A 21,284-nucleotide genomic window follows, 5' to 3' on the forward strand; every position below is an offset into this window, starting at 1 on the left:
GTGTAGGTTTGGTCTCTGGGATATAGACTTTGCCAGCCAAAGGATGGAGCTTGAACTTAGCTGGCAGAACTGGAAACAGAAGATTGTAAGGAAAGGGACTGGGATCAGAGTTTCTTCTCCAGGACGGATTACCCACAGCTGTCCATGGGCAGGCACTTGTTACTTTCTGGCTGAGCAGGGCAGTGTGGCCGACGGCTGAAAGGGGAAGCTGCGTCTGCTTTTGTGCAGGGGTGATGGTGATGAGGGTGATGTGGGGGGCTGGAAGGCATGGAGGGGAAAGGATCTGGCTGACTACCTGGATCCCACCCCAGAAAGACGCAGTAGGGGCTCTCATCCTCCACTATAGCCCGCCCCTCCCTGCCTAATTAAGGACCCTAATCAGCTTGGGGAGATTAAGGGCTCTGGCTGGCTGTACCCACGCCCCCGCCCTGGCCTGGGCTGGCAAGGAAGACCAGTGGGCGGGCGTCAAAAGGGGGACCGGCCCTGTGACCCCTCACCGGGGCCGTGGGCCCGAGCCCCGGACTTCCCTGTAAGTGTCAGAGGCCCCTCCGCTGGGATAGGGTTGCTCTGAGGGCGCGGGCGAGTCCCTGATGACCCCTGACGCCTCCGACGGGGGGAGGGGCAGGCCGGGTGGGAGCGGGAAGCGGGGGCGGCAGAAGGGGGCTTCGGGGCGGTGTCCTTGGCCCCAGTTAGTCTTCCCAGCCTCCGGAGGGGGCGGTAGCAGCAGAATCATCCCATGGGTTACTCGGGCTTGGAGAAACTCGGGGTTACGGGGAGAGCCCTAGGGGAGGCCGGGGTCTCAGTCGCTCAGCCTGCTCCGTCTGTGTTCGCAGAAGCCGGCAATGACCGCCTGCGCCCGCCGAGCGGGTGGGCTTCCGGACCCCGGGCTCTGCGGCCCCGCGCGGTGGGCTCCGTCCCTGCCCCGCCTCCCCCGGGCCCTGCCCCGGCTCCCGCTCCTGCTGCTCCTGCTCCTGCTGCAGCCCCCCGCCCTCTCCGCCGTGTTCACGGTGGGGGTCCTGGGCCCCTGGGCTTGCGACCCCATCTTCTCCCGGGCTCGCCCGGACCTGGCCGCCCGCCTGGCCGCCGCCCGCCTGAACCGCGACCCCGGCCTGGCAGGCGGTCCCCGCTTCGAGGTCGCGCTGCTGCCCGAGCCGTGCCGGACGCCGGGCTCGCTGGGGGCCGTGTCCTCCGCGCTGGCCCGCGTGTCGGGCCTCGTGGGTCCGGTGAACCCTGCGGCCTGCCGGCCAGCCGAGCTGCTCGCCGAAGAAGCCGGGATCGCGCTGGTGCCCTGGGGCTGCCCCTGGACGCAGGCGGAGGGCACCACGGCCCCTGCCGTGACCCCCGCCGCGGATGCCCTCTACGCCCTGCTTCGCGCATTCGGCTGGGCGCGCGTGGCCCTGGTCACCGCTCCCCAGGACCTGTGGGTGGAGGCGGGACGCTCACTATCCACGGCACTCAGGGCCCGGGGCCTGCCCGTCGCCTCCGTGACTTCCATGGAGCCCTTGGACCTGTCTGGAGCCCGGGAGGCCCTGAGGAAGGTTCGGGACGGGCCCAGGGTCACAGGTAGGCTCCCTTGCAGGGTGCGAGGTCGGCGGGTCCTGCCGGCAGCCGGACGGCGCCGCGAGCCAAGCCTCTGTCCGCAGCAGTGATCATGGTGATGCACTCGGTGCTGCTGGGTGGCGAGGAGCAGCGCTACCTCCTGGAGGCCGCAGAGGAGCTGGGCCTGACCGATGGCTCCCTGGTCTTCCTGCCCTTCGACACGATCCACTACGCCTTGTCCCCAGGCCCGGAGGCCTTGGCCGCACTCGCCAACAGCTCCCAGCTTCGCAGGGCCCATGATGCCGTGCTCACCCTCACGCGCCACTGTCCCTCTGAAGGCAGCGTGCTGGACAGCCTGCGCAGGGCTCAAGAGCGCCGCGAGCTGCCCTCTGACCTCAATCTGCAGCAGGTAGACGGTCCCGGGAGGAGGGAAGAAGGCAAGGGAGAGGGGAGAGGACAGCCAAAGCGGGGAGAGGAGGATGCAGCCAATGGAGAAAGAACCACTGGCCGCTCTAGCTGTTTGGAGTTTCCTGGGTAATGTAGAGGCTCTGGCTCCGCTGGGGGTCTCTCAGTGTAGGAGGATTGCCTCCAGAGAGTAGGCAATGAGACCTCTCAAGTCCAACATCAAGCAGTAAACTCTAATGAACTGTAAACTGCAAAACCTTTTGCAATTGGCTTCAAAATAAACCCGTTTCCACCACCACATACTCCCAGCTGTCTAAAATAAATACTTGGTGTTCTTGAAAGCAGGAAGGACGGAGGATGCCAATCCAACCTTCATCCCTAGTTCAGAGGTATTTCCTCTGGGGCCTCATCTGGTGGTCTTAGCTTTTCAAGGGCCTAGACACCTTGCAAGAAGCAGAAAGTTCCCTGGGTGGATCCAGGGGCAATCCTAAACAGATCCATAGTGTATTTCCAACATCCAGCTAATACCTGGGGATCCCCAAGTCCCCGGAATCCCAGTTCAGATCATCTAACTTTACTCCAGCCACAGAGGAGGACTACAAACCACTATGAGAAGGGAATTTAGATGTCAATGGGCAGTGAATTAACCACCACAAAGGCCCAACTCACAGGCAGCTGCATGAGAGAAGGGTCGTAGGGGTTGCAATTTCCCACCAATGCCCTTAGATTCTTCCAAGAGGATTGCAGGTGGCCAATGGAGGGAGGAGGGGTGCAGTGATGGGAATAGTCAGAAGAGAATACAAGTTAGGAATCATAGTGAGATGGGATGGAGGGAGGGTCAGTCAGTGGAGAGAGGGAGGTTGAGAAAGTAGAGAGAGAAAAGCCCTTCAGCTCTCAGTAAGTACCACAGCTGTCCTCTCCACTGCCCAAACTGCCCAAGCCTCTGAGCGTGTGAGTCACCCTTGATTCCTTGAATTCTTCGCCCCCACTTCCAGGCATCAAGCCCTGTTACTGTTACTTCCTAAAGATCGTTTGAATTCATCCGCTTTCTCCATCTTTACTGTCACTGCCCTAAGTCAGGCCACAGCACCCCCAGCCCAAATCCCAAAACAGAATCTCCCAGATGGTCTCCGCTTCAACACTCACCTGCCCAACACCTTTCTCCAGATCAAGCTTCAGAAATCTGACAGATCTCACCCTGTCATGCCCCTGTTCGAAGCCTCACAGTGGCTTCTGTTGCCCTGGATAGATGCAGTCCTCTCCACATGGCTTACCGGGTCTCCTGTCTTTCTCTCTCTTCCACTTCCCATGAACTTCAGCCAGACCAAGCTACTCTGGGTTCTCTGAATGTGTCCTTCTCTTTTGCCTCTGAGCTTCTGAGTGTGCTGTTTCCTCTCTCTTGTCCCTGCCTCCCCTGGATAATTCTGACTCATCCCCTGAAGGATGGTCACTTCTAACAGCTCCTTCTCTGTCCACAGCCTAGGTTGGGGACACCCATTCCTGTCTCTGCAGCTCCCTCAGTTTCCCCTACTTTTACTCATTGCACTGCCTGAACACCCCTGTCTCTTTGGCAAGAAGAAAGGTTCCTTGAGACAGGGTCTGTCTTGTACAGTGATACATCTTTAGTGCTCTGCACAGTGCCTGGCTCTCTGAGAGATGGCGACTGGGAATATTAGAGAGGCCTGATAAGATCGGGTGGTAACAATGGAGAAGGTTTTTTGTTTGTTTTGTTTTTGTTTAGTTTAGTTTAGTTTTTTTCTTTTTAAGGAAAAACAGAAAATAGAAGCCAACCAAAAGATAGGTGAGAAGGCTTTTAGGTGAATGGTAGGTGATGAGATTAAAACTATATGCTGGGCAACGAACAGGAAGAAAAGAGGATCTACAGGTGATGGAGAATTAGAATCAACCAATGGTCAGAGAGGAGGCTGAGTCCTGAAAAGAGGAACCAGTTAGTGGGGAGAGCAGGTGTGACAGCCAATAGGGGAGGGAGGAAGAGATAGCCAATGGGGAGGGATCCTGGGAACAACTAACTGGAAGGTGGCAACAGTGGATACCCTGGGCTTGACAGGCATTGAAAGAACTGGCGCAGCCAGGGAATTCTGGTCTGTCTGTGGGCTGTGACCCCGACCTCTGAGCCCCTACTCTCCTTCTCCAGGTCTCCCCACTCTTTGGCACCATCTACGACGCGGTCTTTTTGCTGGCAAGGGGCGTGGCAGAAGCGCGGGCTGCCGCGGGTGGCAGATGGGTGTCCGGAGCAGCTGTGGCCCGCCACATCCGGGATGCGCAGGTCCCTGGCTTCTGCGGGGACCTAGGAGGAGACGGGGAGCCCCCATTCGTGCTGCTAGACACGGACGCGGCGGGAGACCGGCTTTTTGCCACATACATGCTGGATCCTGCCCGGGGCTCCTTCCTCTCCGCCGGTACCCGGATGCACTTCCCGCGTGGGGGATCAGCACCCGGGCCTGACCCCTCGTGCTGGTTCGATCCAAACAACATCTGCGGTGGAGGTGAGGGAGAGCACCCCAGCCCCCACTGAGACAATCGCCATGGACCATCCACAAAGTGATGAAAGAGAGTGGACTCCTATCCTGTAATCCATCTTCGATGCCCTTCTAGGCCCTCTCCCAGCCCCCGGCTTGCACAGGACCCCTCTCTTGCTGAGCTCCAAAGAAAGCCCTCTTGAAAATTTTCTATCATTCCCAGACTCTCCCCTTTGAGGAATCTATGACCTCCCCCTAGAGCCTCTCTGGGCCCCCATCCCCCTTTCCTGGAGGGGCCAGCATTTGGCATGACTCCATGCCTCCCTAGAGAAGAGGCCTCCCCTGGCATCGCTCCTCAGTATACCTCCTGTCACTGTCCCTTCAGGACTGGAGCCGGGCCTCGTCTTTCTTGGCTTCCTCCTGGTGGTTGGGATGGGGCTGGCTGGGGCCTTCCTGGCCCATTACGTGAGGTGAGTAGTGGAAGGAGGTAAGTAGGAAGTGAGCTTGTGCCAGAAATGGAAGTCTGCAGCAAAAACAGCAGGCTGGGTTCACTCAAGAGTAGAAGAGGAGATTTTTCTTGGGGTGAGGGTGTTCTGGTGGGCTGGTAGAGTCCCAGGGGATGTCTGGTTTGGGGATGGCTGCCCTCCAGGACCCCTCCCCTGAGCCAACATTATCCCTCCACCCCATCCCCTGCTGGTCTCTTCTCACGGACCTCGGTGCCCTTGGTGGAGGTGACCTCTTTCTCCACCAGGCACCGGCTACTTCACATTCAAATGGTCTCCGGCCCCAACAAGATCATCCTGACCGTGAACGACATCACATTTCTCCACCCACATGGGGGCACCTCTCGAAAGGTGGGGGAGGCAGAGAAGCAGGAGCCAGTTGTCTTCATTCTGTAAATTTGGTTCCTTCCCTGGGCGAGTCCCGACCCCAGCTCCCTACCTGGGAAGCCTGATTTCTACCCCAGCTCTGTCCCAAGTCTGAAGTCTAGGGATCAGCACCCTCATCTGTGCAATGAGGGTAACAGTACCTGTCCTGACTACTTTCCTGGTGGGGAGGTGAAGCTCCAACAAGAAAATGAATGTTGCTTTGTAAACTGTAAAGCGTGCCCTTACGGAGTAATGTCATTATCACCTTCCCTCATTGAGATTCCTTCGCCTCTCATCTTTAAATCCCCAAAACTCAGCCTGACCTCAACCCAGGACTCTGACCCCAGAATATATTTTGACCTCTTGCATTGACCTCTACCTGCTAGGTGGCCCAGGGGAGCCGATCAAGTCTGGCTGCCCGCAGTATGTCAGACATTCGCAGTGGCCCCAGCCAACCCTTGGACAGCCCCAACGTTGGTGTCTATGAGGTGAGCCTGACCCCAGCTAGACAGAGAGACAGTGGGGGAAGAATGCTCAGGCCCTGGGCAGAGGGGAGGCGCACTCTCAAGAGGACATGCAGTCATGTCAAATCCTGCAGGCTCCAGGAGATGGGGGATGGGAGCCGAGACAGGATCTAGGGAAAGGTCATGGATCCCTCAAAGGGAAGCACCTAGGAATCTTCCCTCCCCAAGGGTTTTTCTCTAGCCACTATCTGGGTAAGGGCTCCTCAAAAGCTAATCACAGTGACCCAGAGACTGGAGGCTGGAGCTGCCAGGGAGCATGCTGGGACCAGCATGTAACCTGGTGTGGCCACTGAGACCATCTCCGGCCTGGTCAGAGCCTCTGGCCCTGCCCCTCAGCATTTCCACCCAATCCAGACCAGACTCAGGAATAGCAACCCCTAGAGGGGGAGAAGAAAGTCACAAAAAAGTATTAGGACATTAACTTTGGGGCTGGTAAATCTGAATGTGGTCAAGTGGAGAGGAGATAATGAGAACAGATTCAGAGAGAGCTGAGAGTGCTGAGCAAATCAAGAGAGTAGAAATTTAGAGCTCCTGGGCTTCAGGTCATGGGAAGGAATGCAGAGGCTCCTATCATGTCACCTAGAGATCATCACAGCCAATTCTCAGAGGAGGCACTATTGTCATTTGGGGCAGGTTGTCCTAAATTGTATGGGACTACTCTGTGCCTTGAAGAATGTTTAGTGTTTCTTGTCTCTGGCCCTGTCCACTAAATGTAGCTCCTAGTTTTTGTGACAGTTTAAAAATTTCCCCACATTTATTTCCAAATGCTCCTTAGGGGTCAGTTCTAAACCCCAGTTCCCTTCTAAATTCCCTTCTAGTCCAAATCCCTTATAAACAGACAGGGCCACCTGCATAATTAGCGAGATCCAGGGCAAGATAGAAATGAGGGGCTCCTCGTTCATTCATGATGATGGCAGGAGGTCACTGAATCAAGCTCGAGCCCTTCAAAGCACGAGGCCCTGTGTGACTGCACAGGTCCCATGCCCATGAACCAGCCTTGCCAACAGTTGAGGATGAGGTCCAGCATCCGGAGGGGAGCTGTCTATAGTTCAGTTAGTTTTCAATAAAGCCTGATGTACCCAGATTTTTTACTCCCAGAACATGCTCTCCCATGGCAGTGGATGGTGATGAGGGTTGTGATGTCGGTGACACTTGTGATTGTATTAATGCACTTAATAGGACTATTGGTGGGCACAGCTGGAGTGGTGAGGACAGCCATCCATGGCTTCTGAATCTCTGTCATCCAGGGGTGGGCCCTCTCCCAGCTGGCTGTGAAGTGGATGGGCATACATCAAACCCCTTGCTTCAATGCGTTTTGTCACGTGGAAGATGCATTCTGGGACAGTGAGCCAATGGAAATGGAGGGGGAGGGGTTCTAGGGCTCCCCATCGTGGGATTTTAAGAGACTGAGTTCCCTACCCCCATCCTCTTTGCTACAGGGAGACAGGGTTTGGCTGAAGAAATTCCCAGGGGATCAGCACATAGCTATCCGCCCAGCAACCAAGACGGCCTTCTCCAAGGTGAGACTTGGGCCTGTGATGGGGCCTAGGTGGCCATTGTTTTCTCCCTTCTTGCCTTCTCTTTGCAGCTGGGTACAGAGGTAGGTCTCAGTTAAATGTCCCCTCTGGCTGAGTGTGGTGGCTCATACATGTACCTGGCACTTTGAGAGGCAGATGTAAGGGAGGATCACCTGAGGCCAGGAGTTCAAGACCAGCCTGGGCAACATAAAGAAACCCTATCTCTCCAAAAATTTAAAAATTAGCTGGGTGTGGCATCACATGCCTGTAGTCCCAGCTACTCTTCAGAGGGTGAGGAGGGAGGATTGTTTGAGCCTGGGAGTTGGGGGTTACCGTGGGCTGTGATCATACTACTGCACTCCAGCCTGGGTGACAGAGCAAGACCCTGTCAAAATTAAGAAAAAAAAAAAAGTGTTTCCTCCACCCTGGAGGAGGCTTTCATTATTCTCTGCCACACCACTAGTTCTTTCCTTTGATCTTGTTGCAATGTGCAATTGTATGTTCATCTGTCTGCCTGCTTGTTTCTGCCTCTCTCACTGGACTGTAAGCTGAGTGAGGGCCTCCTCACTCCCCTCCATTGTAATACAGCACCCAACACAGTGTCTGGAACATTAGAGAGACCCAGCGAATGTTTGTTGAGCTAATAATAGAAAATAAAAAATGAGTTTCCGGTTCTGTCAGGCCACTCGTGCAGAATAGCCGTAGACGTTCTGAATGAAGTGGAAAGTTGGCAAGGAGGGTGTAAATGGCTTATTCTGGTCCTTACAACCTTAATGTCTCCCTTTATCTCCACGCCATGCAGCCTGGGCCTGGCCTCCTTCCCTGATTCCTCTACAGGAGCTCTAGGTCACAGATGCAGTGACTTAAGTGGACTATGTGTATGGGGATTAACGAACCTGATCACCATTTAACACCAGGTGTTTAAAATGAAAAGTGTCTGGGCGTGGTGGCTCACGCCTGTAATCCCAGCACTTTGGGAGGCCAAGGCGGGTGGATCACGAGGTCTGGAGATCGAGACCATCCTGGCTAACACGGTGAAACCCCGTCTCTACTAAAAATTCAAAAAAAATTAGCCAGGTGTGGTGGCGGGCGCCTGTAGTCCCAGCTACTGTGGGAGGCTGAGGCAGGAGAATGGTGTGAACCTGGGAGGCGGAGCTTGCAGTGAGCCAAGATCCCACCACTGCACTTCAGCCTAGGCAACAGAGCAAGATTCTGTCTCAAAAAAAAAAAAAAAAAAAAAAAAGGAAAGAAAAGAAAAGTATCCCCTTATTGGGCATGTGGAGGGAAAAGCTAGAAAGGGCACCAGTCAGCCAGCTAAGCCACCTTTTTTTCTAGCATGCCCCGATTGTGAGGGCAATGTCCTGCAGAGCAGTCAGTCCTGTCTTCTCTAACTGAGGGAGGGTGGGAGTCTCAGACCTGACTGACACAATGATGTAACGCCAAGCAGAGCAGCCCCTGGCCAGGTTGCAGGCACACGCCATTTCTGGTGTCCTTTGAAAGTGGCGCAGCTTCAGGCCGGGCACGGTGGCTCACACCTGTAATCTCAGCACTTTGGGAGGCTGAGGTGGGTGGACCACCTGAGGTCAGGAGTTCAAGACCAGACTGGCCAACATAGCACAACCCCATCTCTACTAAAGATACAAAAATTAGCCAGGCATGATGGCACACACCTGTAATTCCAGCTATTCAGGAGGCTGAGACGGGAGAATCGCTTGAGCTCAGGATGCGGAGGTTGCAGTGACCCGAGATTGCACGACTGCAATCCAGCCTGGGTGACAGAGTAAGAATCTGTCAAAAAAAAAAAAAAAAATACATAAACAAAAAAAAAGAAAGAAAGCGGCACCGCTCCTCCCTGGCTCTCCCAGCAAAGGCTGTTAAATCAGAAGGAGAGGTTGGTGGTTCCAGGAGCTTCTCCTTCATGAGCTATTTCCCTTAAGACCCAGGCAGTTCAGAGTTTTATGGCTGGGGCCAGGTGTGGTGGCTCAGGCCTATAATCCCAGCACTTTGGGAGGCTGAAGTGGGAGGATCATTTGAAGCCAGGAGTTCAAGACCAGCCTGGGCAATATAGCAAGGCCCCCATCGCTACAGAAAAAAATTTTTAAATGTTATCTAGGCATGGTGGCACAAGCCTGTAGTCCCAGCTATTCAGGAGGCTGAGGTAGGAAGATCACTTGAACCCAGGAATGAAAGGTAGCAGTGATTTATGATTGTGCCACTGCACTCCAGTCTGGGCAACAGAGTGAGAACTCGTGTCTAAAAAAAAAAAAGGCTTATGATCAATAAATCCAAACCTGCCTGGGTCCTGATCACCAATACAAAGTTGTCTTTTCATTCACAGCATTAAGCTAAACCATACTCAGTATCCGAACAGTGGCCTTTGACTATATTGTTTTTTCCAAAAATAGAACTATGTGTAGAAGAGAGCCCCCCTACATACCCTATCAACCATTTCATCCACCATTTGTAAAAATCTCATCTTCTGAGTCTGGATACTCAAAAACAGATCTTGATTAACAGGCCCCTTCCCCACATTGCCCCGGGCAGAAAATGCCAATCAACTTTCCCCCTCTCAGCTCCAGGAGCTCCGGCATGAGAATGTGGCCCTCTACCTAGGGCTCTTCCTGGCTCGGGGAGCAGAAGGCCCTGCGGCCCTCTGGGAGGGCAACCTGGCTGTGGTCTCAGAGCACTGCACGCGGGGCTCTCTCCAGGACCTCCTCTCTCAGAGAGAAATAAAGCTGGACTGGATGTTCAAGTCCTCCCTCCTGCTGGACCTTATCAAGGTGTGTGTCGGGGGTGGTGGGGTGACGTCCTGGGGGCAGGGATGGGGAACAAGGGAACTAAGCAGGCTGAGGCTGCCTCTTACCCTACCCGTTCCAAGGGAATAAGGTATCTGCACCATCGAGGCGTAGCTCACGGGCGGCTGAAGTCACGGAACTGCATAGTGGACGGCAGGTTCGTACTCAAGATCACTGACCATGGCCACGGGAGACTGCTGGAAGCGCAGAAGGTGCTACCGGAGCCTCCCAGAGCGGAGGGTGAGAGTCCTCTGCGCAGGCGAGCATCCACCGGGATCCCCATTATTTCAAGGGCTTCTCCCCCGCTTCCTCCCTACCTCTGCCCTCGCACTGTCTCCATCCCACATCCACCAGACACAAGTCCTGCTACAGAAAAGATCTTGTGGCCTCAGAGAGGGTGGGCTCTGTGACTGCGGAGATGGGGCTGCTGGGGGCGGGATTTGTGCCTGAGCTGCCTGCAGCCGGGTTTGCTCTCATTGGAAGTTTGCCTGAGGGTGGGGCTCGTGCCCAAGAGATGGAGCCTTCCCTGGGCACCACCTTGTCTGAAGGGCAAGGCCTATTTGTGAGGGCCAGGCTTTGTCTGAGATGGCTCCTAGAGATAGTTGTAGGGCTGGTCTCGGGTTGCGGGGTCTCAGACTGGTCTCAGGCTGCAGGGTTGGTGGTGTCTGGGTGCCAACCCGGGCTTTCTGGTGAGGGTGGGAGTCTTTCCCGAGCGGCCCCTCAGCCCCTTCCCCATCCCCAGACCAGCTGTGGACAGCCCCGGAGCTGCTTAGGGACCCAGCCCTGGAGCGCCGGGGAACGCTGGCCGGCGACGTCTTCAGCTTGGCCATCATCATGCAAGAAGTAGTGTGCCGCAGTGCCCCTTACGCCATGCTGGAGCTCACTCCCGAGGGTAAGGCTGCCCTGTGCGTGGAGTTCGGGCCACAGGGGCACCCTGCAGTTAGAACAGAGCCAGCCTCACTCTTTCCTCTAAAGCAAAGCCCAGTGATGAAACTCAATTATACCGAGGCCCCCTTAAAGCTGGCGTCTGCAGGTCTGGGTGCAGAAAGCCGTGCATGGCCAGGGTGGGGAGGGTGGTTCATTAGGTCCCAGACCACAACACCTACCTCTTTCTTGATGCTGGACCCAAACTGCTTCCACAACTGACAGAACAGGCTCCTCTCTGTTCTCAGGGGTCCCTGGGAGGAGCAGGGGAGGGGGAGTGGATGCATCCCTTCTCCACAGGACTCTGAGCAAACTACTTGATCACCTATCCCTCACTTGTCTTACATACAATATGTTAGTTTCTTTGCCTATGTGACCTCTTACTGACCCCCAGAGTTCGAGGTCCTCTTGTTCCTCCTAGCAACCTCCTTCCACACTATACTCTCCCTCCACACACACGCACTGAAGCTCTGATGTAAATAAACCCCTGCCAGGCACCCCCTCCCACATCTTGGTCTTCAACAGTCAGGCCAGGGTCGGAGGCAGCTTTTGTGTTCTGGGGCACTCCCCCTCACTGTCCCCTCATGCCTCCAGAAGTGGTGCAGAGGGTGCGGAGCCCCCCTCCACTGTGTCGGCCCTTGGTCTCCATGGACCAGGCACCTGTTGAGTGTATCCACCTGATGAAGCAGTGCTGGGCAGAGCAGCCGGAACTTCGGCCCTCCATGGACCACACCTTCGACCTGGTCAGGGGCTGGGAGTGGGCAAGGACTGGGCTGGCCTCTGGGATCCCAGATGCTTGTCAGCAACCTGAGACAGGTGCAGGCAGGCAGGCTGGCAGGACCTCTGGCCTTCCAAGCTACCTCCTAAGGAGTAGCCTGAAGACTCGGGGTTTGGTGGGGGGCAGAATTAGAATGGGGGCTGTGGAGGCTTTTGGAGTGGGAGATAGAGTTCTGTCTGGGTGGGAGGAATATTCAATTCAATTCAAATAACACTGATTGAGAACCAAGTATGTGCTTGGCCTGCTGTGACAGAAAGACCCTTGGCCTGGGAGTCCAACGACTAGGCTGGCTCCAGTGCCCTGTCAATTACTAGCTGAGAACAACTGACCTCTGGGAACCCTCATTTCCCACGTGCCTCCTAATCATGTCTGAAAACACAGTGCCCAGCACCCCAGGGGTGCTTGACGAATAGTAGATGAATGGTTGCGGGGAGGGGGTTCAGAGTGAACAGCCCCATGAGAGGGCCCATGAGGGGGCATGAAGAGGGCATGGCAACCCAGGTCTTCAGCAGCTTTACCAGCTTCCTTCTACTGCTAGTTCAAGAACATCAACAAGGGCCGGAAGACCAACATTATTGACTCGATGCTTCGGATGCTGGAGCAGTACTCTAGTAACCTGGAGGATCTGATCCGGGAGCGCACGGAGGAGCTGGAGCTGGAAAAGCAGAAGACAGACCGGCTGCTTACACAGATGCTGCCTCCGTGGGTGCCAGTGGGAAGGGGTGGGCTGGGAGGGCAGCTGGAGCCCAGCCAGGCAGAGAGGCCCCCAGGTGACCTCACTGCCTGCCATCCCTAGGTCCGTGGCTGAGGCCTTGAAGACGGGGACACCAGTGGAGCCCGAGTACTTTGAACAAGTGACACTGTACTTCAGTGACATTGTGGGCTTCACTACCATCTCTGCCATGAGTGAGCCCATTGAGGTTGTGGACCTGCTCAACGATCTCTACACACTCTTTGATGCCATCATTGGTTCCCACGATGTCTACAAGGTGAAGTGTGTAGGGGACAAGCCCTCCTGACCTTCAATTCAGCTTCACCAGCCTCCAACACAGCCCTTCCTGCGCAGCCCCTAGCCTACCTGCCCAATCAATCTTCTTTCCCAGACCTCCTGTCCCTTATTTATTCCTCCAGTCCCCAGCTCAGTCCTTCCACTAGCAACCTGGTTCTGCACTAACCCCAGGTGGGCCCGGTGACAAGAGGCAATCGCTTCGCGTACTGGGGGAGGAATGCTCAAAAGAAAATTCACACAACTCCTTCTTCCCCCAGGTGGAGACAATAGGGGACGCCTATATGGTGGCCTCGGGGCTGCCCCAGCGGAATGGGCAGCGACACGCGGCAGAGATCGCCAACATGTCACTGGACATCCTCAGTGCCGTGGGCACTTTCCGCATGCGCCATATGCCTGAGGTTCCCGTGCGCATCCGCATAGGCCTGCACTCGGGTAACTCCCGGGTCTTCCCAGGCAGGCTCCAGCCCATCTCCCTCTTTAGGGCCTGGCTCCAGATTTCCTGTAGAGGAGGCAACTCATGGAGCGGGGAGTGGGGCTTACCTTGAAGAGGATGCACTTAACAAGGCTTATTTGGGGAGCTGGTGGAGATAATGGGTGCGAAGATCCCCCAAGGCCCTACCTAGGTGCAGCCCAGCTGCCGGCCCTGCTAGCCCCGCCGACGCCCAGCATCTCCACAGGTCCATGCGTGGCAGGCGTGGTGGGCCTCACCATGCCGCGGTACTGCCTGTTTGGGGACACGGTCAACACCGCCTCGCGCATGGAGTCCACCGGGCTGCGTGAGTGTGACGGGGACAAGACGGGGAGGTGGGAGGGGGACACGGGAGGTGAGTCCCGAGTTCATGGCGTCCCCCACCGCCACAGCTTACCGCATCCACGTGAACTTGAGCACCGTGGGGATTCTCCGTGCTCTGGACTCGGGCTACCAGGTGGAGCTTCGAGGCCGCACGGAGCTGAAGGTGAGGCAGGGCCCCGCCCCCTCCCGGAGGCCCCGCCCTGTCCTGAGGCACCGCCCATCCCGGGCCGCGGCTGCAAACCTCAGTTCACCCTTCCTGACCTGGTCTCCCAGTTCCATGCAGACCTCGAGATCCCCCAGCCCTCACCCCAGTCCGCCTAAGTCCTTCCCTCTCCCATGTCTCCCCAGGGCAAGGGCGCCGAGGACACTTTCTGGCTAGTGGGCAGACGCGGCTTCAACAAGCCCATCCCCAAACCGCCTGACCTGCAACCGGGGTGAGGGGCCGGCCTCCGCAGCAGGGCGAGGGACGAGGGACCCCTGCTTCCTGCTCTGTGTCTGAACCCCCGCGCGAGGCAGCGATGACGTGGGCCCTGCCCTCCCACACCCCATTCCCCTTCCCTGAGTCCACCGCCCCCTCCTTGCAGGTCCAGCAACCACGGCATCAGCCTGCAGGAGATCCCACCCGAGCGGCGACGGAAGCTGGAGAAGGCGCGACCGGGCCAGTTCTCTTGAGAAGTGAGGCCCGGCCCCGGACAGGTGCTGCCCCCTCAGCCCCCACCCCAGCTGCCGCGTCCCCTCTGCTGCCTGCAGAACGTCCTACCCAAGCCAGGTGTCCCGATCCCTTTCTGACTTAGAGAGCCCAGGCTGGTTCCTAACCCCCGGGGCTTCCCCTGGGAGGGAAGCACCCGCTGCAGGAATTTTGGCTCAGTAGATCTGGAGTGGTTTGGGAATCCAGGCTTAGGAAACTCCGCAATCAAAGAAGGCCCCCTCCTCTGGCCCTATCTCATCCCCAGCGCATAAACCTGGCTTCCCCAGAAGCCTCACAGGCTGTGCACTGCACAAGAGACAACTCCAGGGGGCAGCAGTCACCAGAGGACAATGTGAAAGCAGAAGCCGTGCCCACTCCCCTCCTGCAAGAAACTGACCCGTGACCCGCTCCTTCCTAGGTGAACCCCCATGACCCCTTTCCTCGACTCTGCTCTGAGATACCCCTCTTTTCTTCAGGATTGTTCTGGAAGGTCCTTTTCCTGAAAGTTGCTGCTATAGGTGACTGGAAGTCTGTCTAATGCTGGTGGACTCTGCCCAGCTCTGCCTCAAAGGATTTTGGGCCTTTTACAAGAGCTGGTTGCAAAACCAGCCATGTGACCTCGGGAAAGTGTCACGCACTCTCTGCTGTGATCCCCTCAGTGGCAAAATGAGGGGTGGCCTAAGTGGTTCCCAAGGCCCCTGTGCACCTGACAGCTGGGTGGCTTGTGGCTCTCAGCCCCAGGAGCCCTGAGTCCAGCAGGGGATGTGAGGGTCAGGGATTCTCCGCTTCCCACTGTCTCTCAGGGACCCAGGAAGGAAGATCTGGGATTGATGCCCCGACCCCAGAGGAAGTGGAGTTCTGTTCCACCAGAGCAGGGTTTGTCACATGGCCTGAGGGGGCAAGGGCTCCTGTTTAGCCTCAAGCTTCATTCCTATCTCCATCTCCCACCAGTCAGAAACTGGCTGCTTCTCCTGTGGGCATAATCAGGGAACTTGCCCAAGTGCTGAGAAAAGCTTGCTTCAAGGCTTTAAGGAAAGGAAATTGTGCCACACCTTGACTAACCAGAACATCCAAAGAAGAGCAGCATTCTCTGTTTAACTGGGAGCTGCTGAGCAAGCAGTTGGACAGAACATCCTCTCTGCTTAGAATTTTTTTTTTTGAGTCTCACTTTGTCACCCAGGCTGGAGTGCAGTGCAGTGACACAATCTCGACTCACTGCAACCTCCCCTTCTCAGGTTCAAGTGATTCTCCTACCTCAGCCTGCCGAGTAGCTGGGATTACGGGCACCCGCCACCATGCCCGGGTAATTTTTGTGTGTGATTTTAGTAGAGACGGGGTTTCACCATCTTGCCCAGGGTGGTCTTGAACTGATCTCAAGTGATCTGCCCACCTTGGCCTCCCAAAGTGCTGGGATTACAGGTGTGAGACACCACGCCTGACCTTTGCAGCAATTATCAATGCCCTGTCCCAGCAAGTCCCCAGTTGAAGTTGCCTTTGTGAAACTCTGACCTTCTAGAGTCTGGGCCTTGGCACATTTGACTCTTGGTGTCTGTCACCGTTGCTACAGACCCTGGAAGAAGTTTGCAGCAGGCTAGGAAACCACCTAGGCTGCCACCAGAGGTAGTGAGTGTCCAGTCCCTGGAGGTGTGAAGGCAGAACCGGAGACATCATTGACCAGGGATACGACAGTGAGAGGGAATTCCGAAACTAAACCTTCACTACGCCAAGTGTGGTTGGTGGGCCAGGGTCGGCACTGCCTGTGAGCTCGTTAGAAATGAAGGATCTCAGGGCCCCACCCCAGACCTGCTGAGTCCGGATCTGCATTTTAACAAGTTCCTACAAAATATTGACACGCTCATTAAAGTTTCTGAATCATAGAACTAAGTCACCCTAAGATCTTTAAATCTTAGAATCTCTAAGATCTCATAAAGCCAGGCTACAAACTGGCCACCAAATTTCTTTTGTTTGGCCCATAGCGTGTTTTGTTTTGAGCTAACATTGAAAAATCAACAGCTCCACATTTTAAAAATGTATAGCAGATTTCCCCCTTCTCTTGAAATCAGAAGCCCCGCATGGTGCTTGTGTCACCACTTAACCACATTCTGCTGCAGCTAAAAAGCAACAGTCCCCTTTATCCAGATGTCGCCACTCCCCACAGACTCCAAGACACCAAGATTCTGAATATTCCTTTATATTCCTGCCTGGTGCCTGTAGACATTGAGCTTAGGACTCCTCAGCAGGTCCTAAGGACCTGCTGATTAGGATTATAGGGGCTCCTGGAGGGGACTTTGTCTCTCTCTTTTTTTTTTAATGGATTCATGACTTCCACAAGCTTAGTGGTGTTCCCCTCCTTCCTAAAGGTAAAGGAAATGTATCAAACATCGAGATTCCAGCACTTGTAAGTTCTGGTTACCGAAGGTGATGTTGCTACGGAGAGCAATTTAGTGCAATTTTAAAAACATTTTAAATTGAGTTTAAATATGATGAATTAAAGATTAAAAACAAAACAAAACCCGGACATGCACACACACACATTTTTAAAAGTTATTTACATTCTTGAAGATTTTCCTTAAGATTTTCTCTGTGCTTAGGTCCCAGGGATTGAAGCGCAGATTCACATCTCTGGCCTTGGACCTGACTGTGTGGACAGAGCTCTCAGTCTCCTGTCTCTTCCCTCCCGTACCCGACCCTGCAGCCCTTCCCCTTCCTTCCCTCTCTCCCTGCATGCAAGGGCCTGGAGTAGTTAATGGTGTGTGATTTCAGCGGCCTCAAGGAAGAGTCCAGGATTAGGTGCAGAGGGATTAGCTGGGACAGGCTTGGGCAGGGCTCCTCCCGGAAGCAGAGGAGGATGAGCCAGAGGGCAGACCCGGTTTGAGGTAGAAGTGAAGTGGGCAGAGCTGAGCCGGTTCCTTCCCAGCTTCACTCAGCCTCCTTCCCAGGCTGGCCTCGAGCTCAAGTGACCAGATGTGATAGAAGAGCCCTGACCCCTCCCCAGCTAAAAGAACTTGGGGAACCCCCGCCCCAGAGTTCACAGATCTAGTGGGAGAACAGAAGGGAAAAGATGAAGCCTCAGCCTCCTCTCTGTGCCTCAGCCTCTCCTTTCTCTGTTCCTGCCTCCCTCTCTGCTCTATTCTCCTCTCTTTGTGTCCCCCCCAGTCCCCTTTCTGCCTAGGAGTCTCTGCCTTCCTCTGCAGTTTCCACTATTTCTCTGGAAATCTTATTTCCTGGACCCAGTCAGTTATCCAGTCTCAGGGCTCTGCTGACTCAAATCCTCCCCACCCTGTTCCTGGGGCCTGGGCAACTCCCAGTGCATGAGAGCACCGGGGCCTGGCTTGGTCACTGGGCATCCCCCACCTTCAGATGTGTTTACACTACCTCTGCCAGCTGGCCTGCGCCAGGAGACCACACTTGGGGTTGTCCTTGCCTTGGAGATGGCTCTGTAGCTGGCAGAGCAGTGATGGCCAAAGCAGGGACCTCTCATAGCTGCTGCTTCAATTCCACAGCAGAGACTCTACAGCGTGTCCCGGGGCTCACCCGGCGCCTTTTTTTTTTTTTTTTTTTTTGTGCTGCTCCTCAGGGTCTGGGCCCTGCTCCCTGTCCCATCTGCAGTGGACCCCAGGCACCCACCTTTGACGAGGTGGGGTGAACTGCTCCTTGGCAGGGATTTGTGACACTGCATTGCTGGGCTGTGTTCCCCAGGCTCTTCTGGACCTTGCACCGTGGACACCAGGCCATGTGCCGTGGTATTTGGGTCCTGGGAGGGGGCTGAAATAAAGGCGTGCTGTCTTCCATGTCGTGGTGTGTGCTGCTTTTAGCCCGGAGGGTAGTCTCGCCACCCCCATCTCTGGAACGCTCAGCCCTGGCATTTCCAGGGAGGGTTTCAGATAGGGTTGAACCTTAGAGATGGCCTGAAGAGGGGAAGTGGCTGGGGCCAACAGCTCCCAGGAGCTCCTCTGCTCAGAGAACCAGTTGGGGAAGTCTCAGGCCTCTCAGGCTGCTGGAAAAGACCAGGGTCTCTGATGCTTTTGAGGTGGGTGATGTGGCTTCATCCCTTGAATGTATGCAGGAGAGAAGAAGGAAGCGAAGGACAGAGCTTGTCTATGCCATGACTCCATGACCCATGGACCATAACCTACAGCCATGGGAGCCAGAGTCCAAGACTGAAGGAACAGGGCCCCCAGATGGGAAAGGTGAGGTCCACTGGTCTCTGGGCAGGACCTCATCAACAACCCACACTCCACCTCTGACCCCTCACAAACCTGCCCCTGGAGCTTCAGAGCAGGAGAGACTATTCCAAAATCACCAGTGGGTGACTGGCTCCTAAGTCTTCCAGGAGCCCAGCTGTTCCTGTGCCAGGCCCAATGTCCCAGACAGGATGACCTGTAATGGACATCGACTGTTCTGCCTTCCTACATCCGTCCTGCTGGGCAGTGGGCAGCCATCTGTGCCCCATTCTTAATCCCAGTGGAACTGGCTAGAACTGACTGCTGACTTCCCACTTCAGGCCAGCCCAGTCATTCCGTTCCTCTGGCCTCAAAGACAGATGAGCTGGGCCAGGCTGATGAAGCTTGGTGCTGGGACGTTGTTTGAAGCCGTGGGGAGAAATTGTCTTCTTGGGGGGTTGCTGAGAGGATGGGACATTGAGAGATCCTTGCCACCCCAAAGACAGAGCTGAACTGGCAGATGGAGAGAGACTGAGGCCTGATGGCTACTGTTTGAGCTGGGATACCTCACTGGGCCTAAAGCCAAGTCCGGCTGTTTAAGCAACATGGGCCAGCAAATTATTTTCTTTGCTTAAGCCAGGTTGCGTTGGATTCTTTCTTTCTTTCCTTTCTTTCTTCCTTTCTTTCCTTTCTCTTTTCTTTCTCTTCTTTCTTTCTTTTTCTTTCTTTCTTTCTCTCTCTCTTTCCTTCTTTCTCTTCTTTCATACCTCAAAACCCTCATGATGGCTGGGCACAGTGGCTCATGCCTGTAATCCCAGCACTTGGGGTGGCTGAGGTGAGAGAATCACTAGAGCCTAGGAGTTCTAGACCAGCCTGGGCTACATAGCAAAATCTTGTCTCTACAAAACACAAAAATTAGCCAAGCATGGTGGTGCACACCTGCAGTCCCAGCTACTCCGGAGGCTGAGGCAGGATGATCACTTGAGCCCGGAAGGTCAAGGTTGCAGTGAGCTGAGATCACACCACTGCATTCCAGAGCGAGACTGTCACAAACAAACAAAAACTAGTAATGTTTTCATGGTGATGAAATGTTGATCCATTTGATTTCAATTTGCCGATGGCTGCAAGTTCAACAGGAGGCTTTCCCATCTACTCCACCTCCTCACCCAAACCATTATGCCAATCAGACACCTGTCCATAGCCACGCACTTTATGGCCTCGTCTCAACGTCATTCCCTTTGTCTCTGGCCAGCATGTCATCTCCTAGGCCTCTCTCTCAGCCCTGATCACCCACTCCCAAGCTGCATGCCTCCATCGGCATATTCCTGTTTCAATTATCAACCAGGGGCCACTGGGGCCACAAGCGTTCTCCCGCATTGACTGGCTGGTCCTCAACCACAGTCCCTGGGGTCACCTCTCCCAGGGCTTAGCCTTTATCCAAGGATAAAGGGATGGGCACCTGGAGCTCCTGCCACACTCTCTTCCAGGGCAGAGGTGAGGGCAGGGTAGGTCACGGCCCCAGTGGAAACAAGGCCTGAGGGACTGCATACCCAGCTTTGAAGGTCTGCCCTGGAAGGCCCCAGACTGCTTCAGGCCCTGAAAAGGTAACGAGGAGGGTCGAGTGCTGAGCCCTTATCCTCAATGATGCCAAGGGGTGGAAGCCTTTCTGGCCCTTGGAGAAGAGGCCCAGCCATGGGGTGGCTGAAATAGATGATCTCAGATTATCTCAAGACCAGAGCTGATCCCAGAAACTGGTCCTTCCCTGAGTAAATGCTTCCCAGAGAAGGCCAGAGGACATGCCCTGTGATGATGCAGCTCTATAAGATGCTCCTCTGGGAGCCAGAAGGGAAGCAGAACCGGAGGTCCTGTGCTCCTCTTTTGAAGAAGGGAGAGGTTTAGGATCATCAGCATGCTGAAAGGGGGAAGCCAGTACTGTGAGGGAGACATGGGATGGGGTGACAGGGGAATGAGGCTCCTGTGTCCAGTGGGGATAGATCCAAGCACTGGGGAGTGATTGCCTTGGATGGGAAGAAGGGAAGCCTTTGAAAGAGGATTAGAATAGGACAGCTTGGGCCTGGGAGGAGCTGCACATTCCAAGACTTTCCATCAAGGGTTTCTGTTTTTTCAAGAAAGTGGAAGGTGAGGTCATCTTCTGAGTGTGTAGGGGAGGGAGGAGCACTATTTTCCTTGCTAAGTGCTAGAAACTGGGCTAAGCACTTTACCTGATAAACCTCATTTGATACCTTGAGAATCTCACGAGGCATGTGCAGTTGGTCATTTGTATCCACGGGATCTACATCCTCAGATTTTTTTTAGGGGGGAGGGGGGACGGAGTCTCGCTCTATCACCCAGGCTGCAGTGCAGTGGCATGATCTCAGCTCACTGCAACCTCCACCTTCCAGGATCAAGCGATTCTCCTGCCTCAGCCTCCTGAGTAGCTGGGATTACAGGCGTGCGCCATGATGCTCAGCTATACATCCTCAGATTTAACCAACAGCAGATAGACAATATCTAAAAAACAAAACAAAAAATAACAATACAATAAAAATAATACAAATAAAAACAATACAGTATAACAACTATTTGCATAGCATTTATATTGTATTAGGTAATCTAGAAAAGATTTAAGGTACACAAGAGTTTGTACTTAGGTTACACACAAATACTTCTGCACCATTTTATATCAGGAACTTGAGCATCCTCAGATTTTGGTATCCAAGGGGGTCCCGGAACCAATCCCCTAAGGATACCCAAGGATAAATGTCTATTACACTTCTGTTTTACAGATGTTAACACTGAG

At 54.8% G+C, this 21,284-nt stretch overlaps 1 protein-coding gene across 1 annotated transcript; it reads left to right on the top strand.

The window, feature by feature from the left end:
• Positions 1-411: 411 nt before the first annotated feature.
• On the top strand, positions 412-18,112 carry GUCY2D (guanylate cyclase 2D, retinal). Its single transcript, XM_054456732.2, has 20 exons — positions 412-529; positions 834-1,563; positions 1,644-1,948; positions 4,100-4,451; positions 4,810-4,894; positions 5,176-5,278; positions 5,680-5,781; positions 7,257-7,337; positions 9,908-10,114; positions 10,213-10,369; positions 10,872-11,021; positions 11,648-11,796; positions 12,370-12,533; positions 12,628-12,820; positions 13,098-13,272; positions 13,518-13,616; positions 13,702-13,796; positions 13,982-14,067; positions 14,218-14,329; positions 17,899-18,112. The coding sequence occupies exons 2-19, from the start codon at positions 843-845 to the stop codon at positions 14,303-14,305; spliced, it is 3,312 nt and encodes a 1,103-aa protein (XP_054312707.1). The 5' UTR covers positions 412-529; positions 834-842; the 3' UTR covers positions 14,306-14,329; positions 17,899-18,112.
• The last annotated feature ends 3,172 nt before the right edge of the window (positions 18,113-21,284 follow it).

Source organism: Pongo pygmaeus, chromosome 19, assembly GCF_028885625.2.
Source record: "Pongo pygmaeus isolate AG05252 chromosome 19, NHGRI_mPonPyg2-v2.0_pri, whole genome shotgun sequence".
Classification (NCBI taxonomy): Eukaryota; Metazoa; Chordata; class Mammalia; order Primates; family Hominidae; genus Pongo; species Pongo pygmaeus.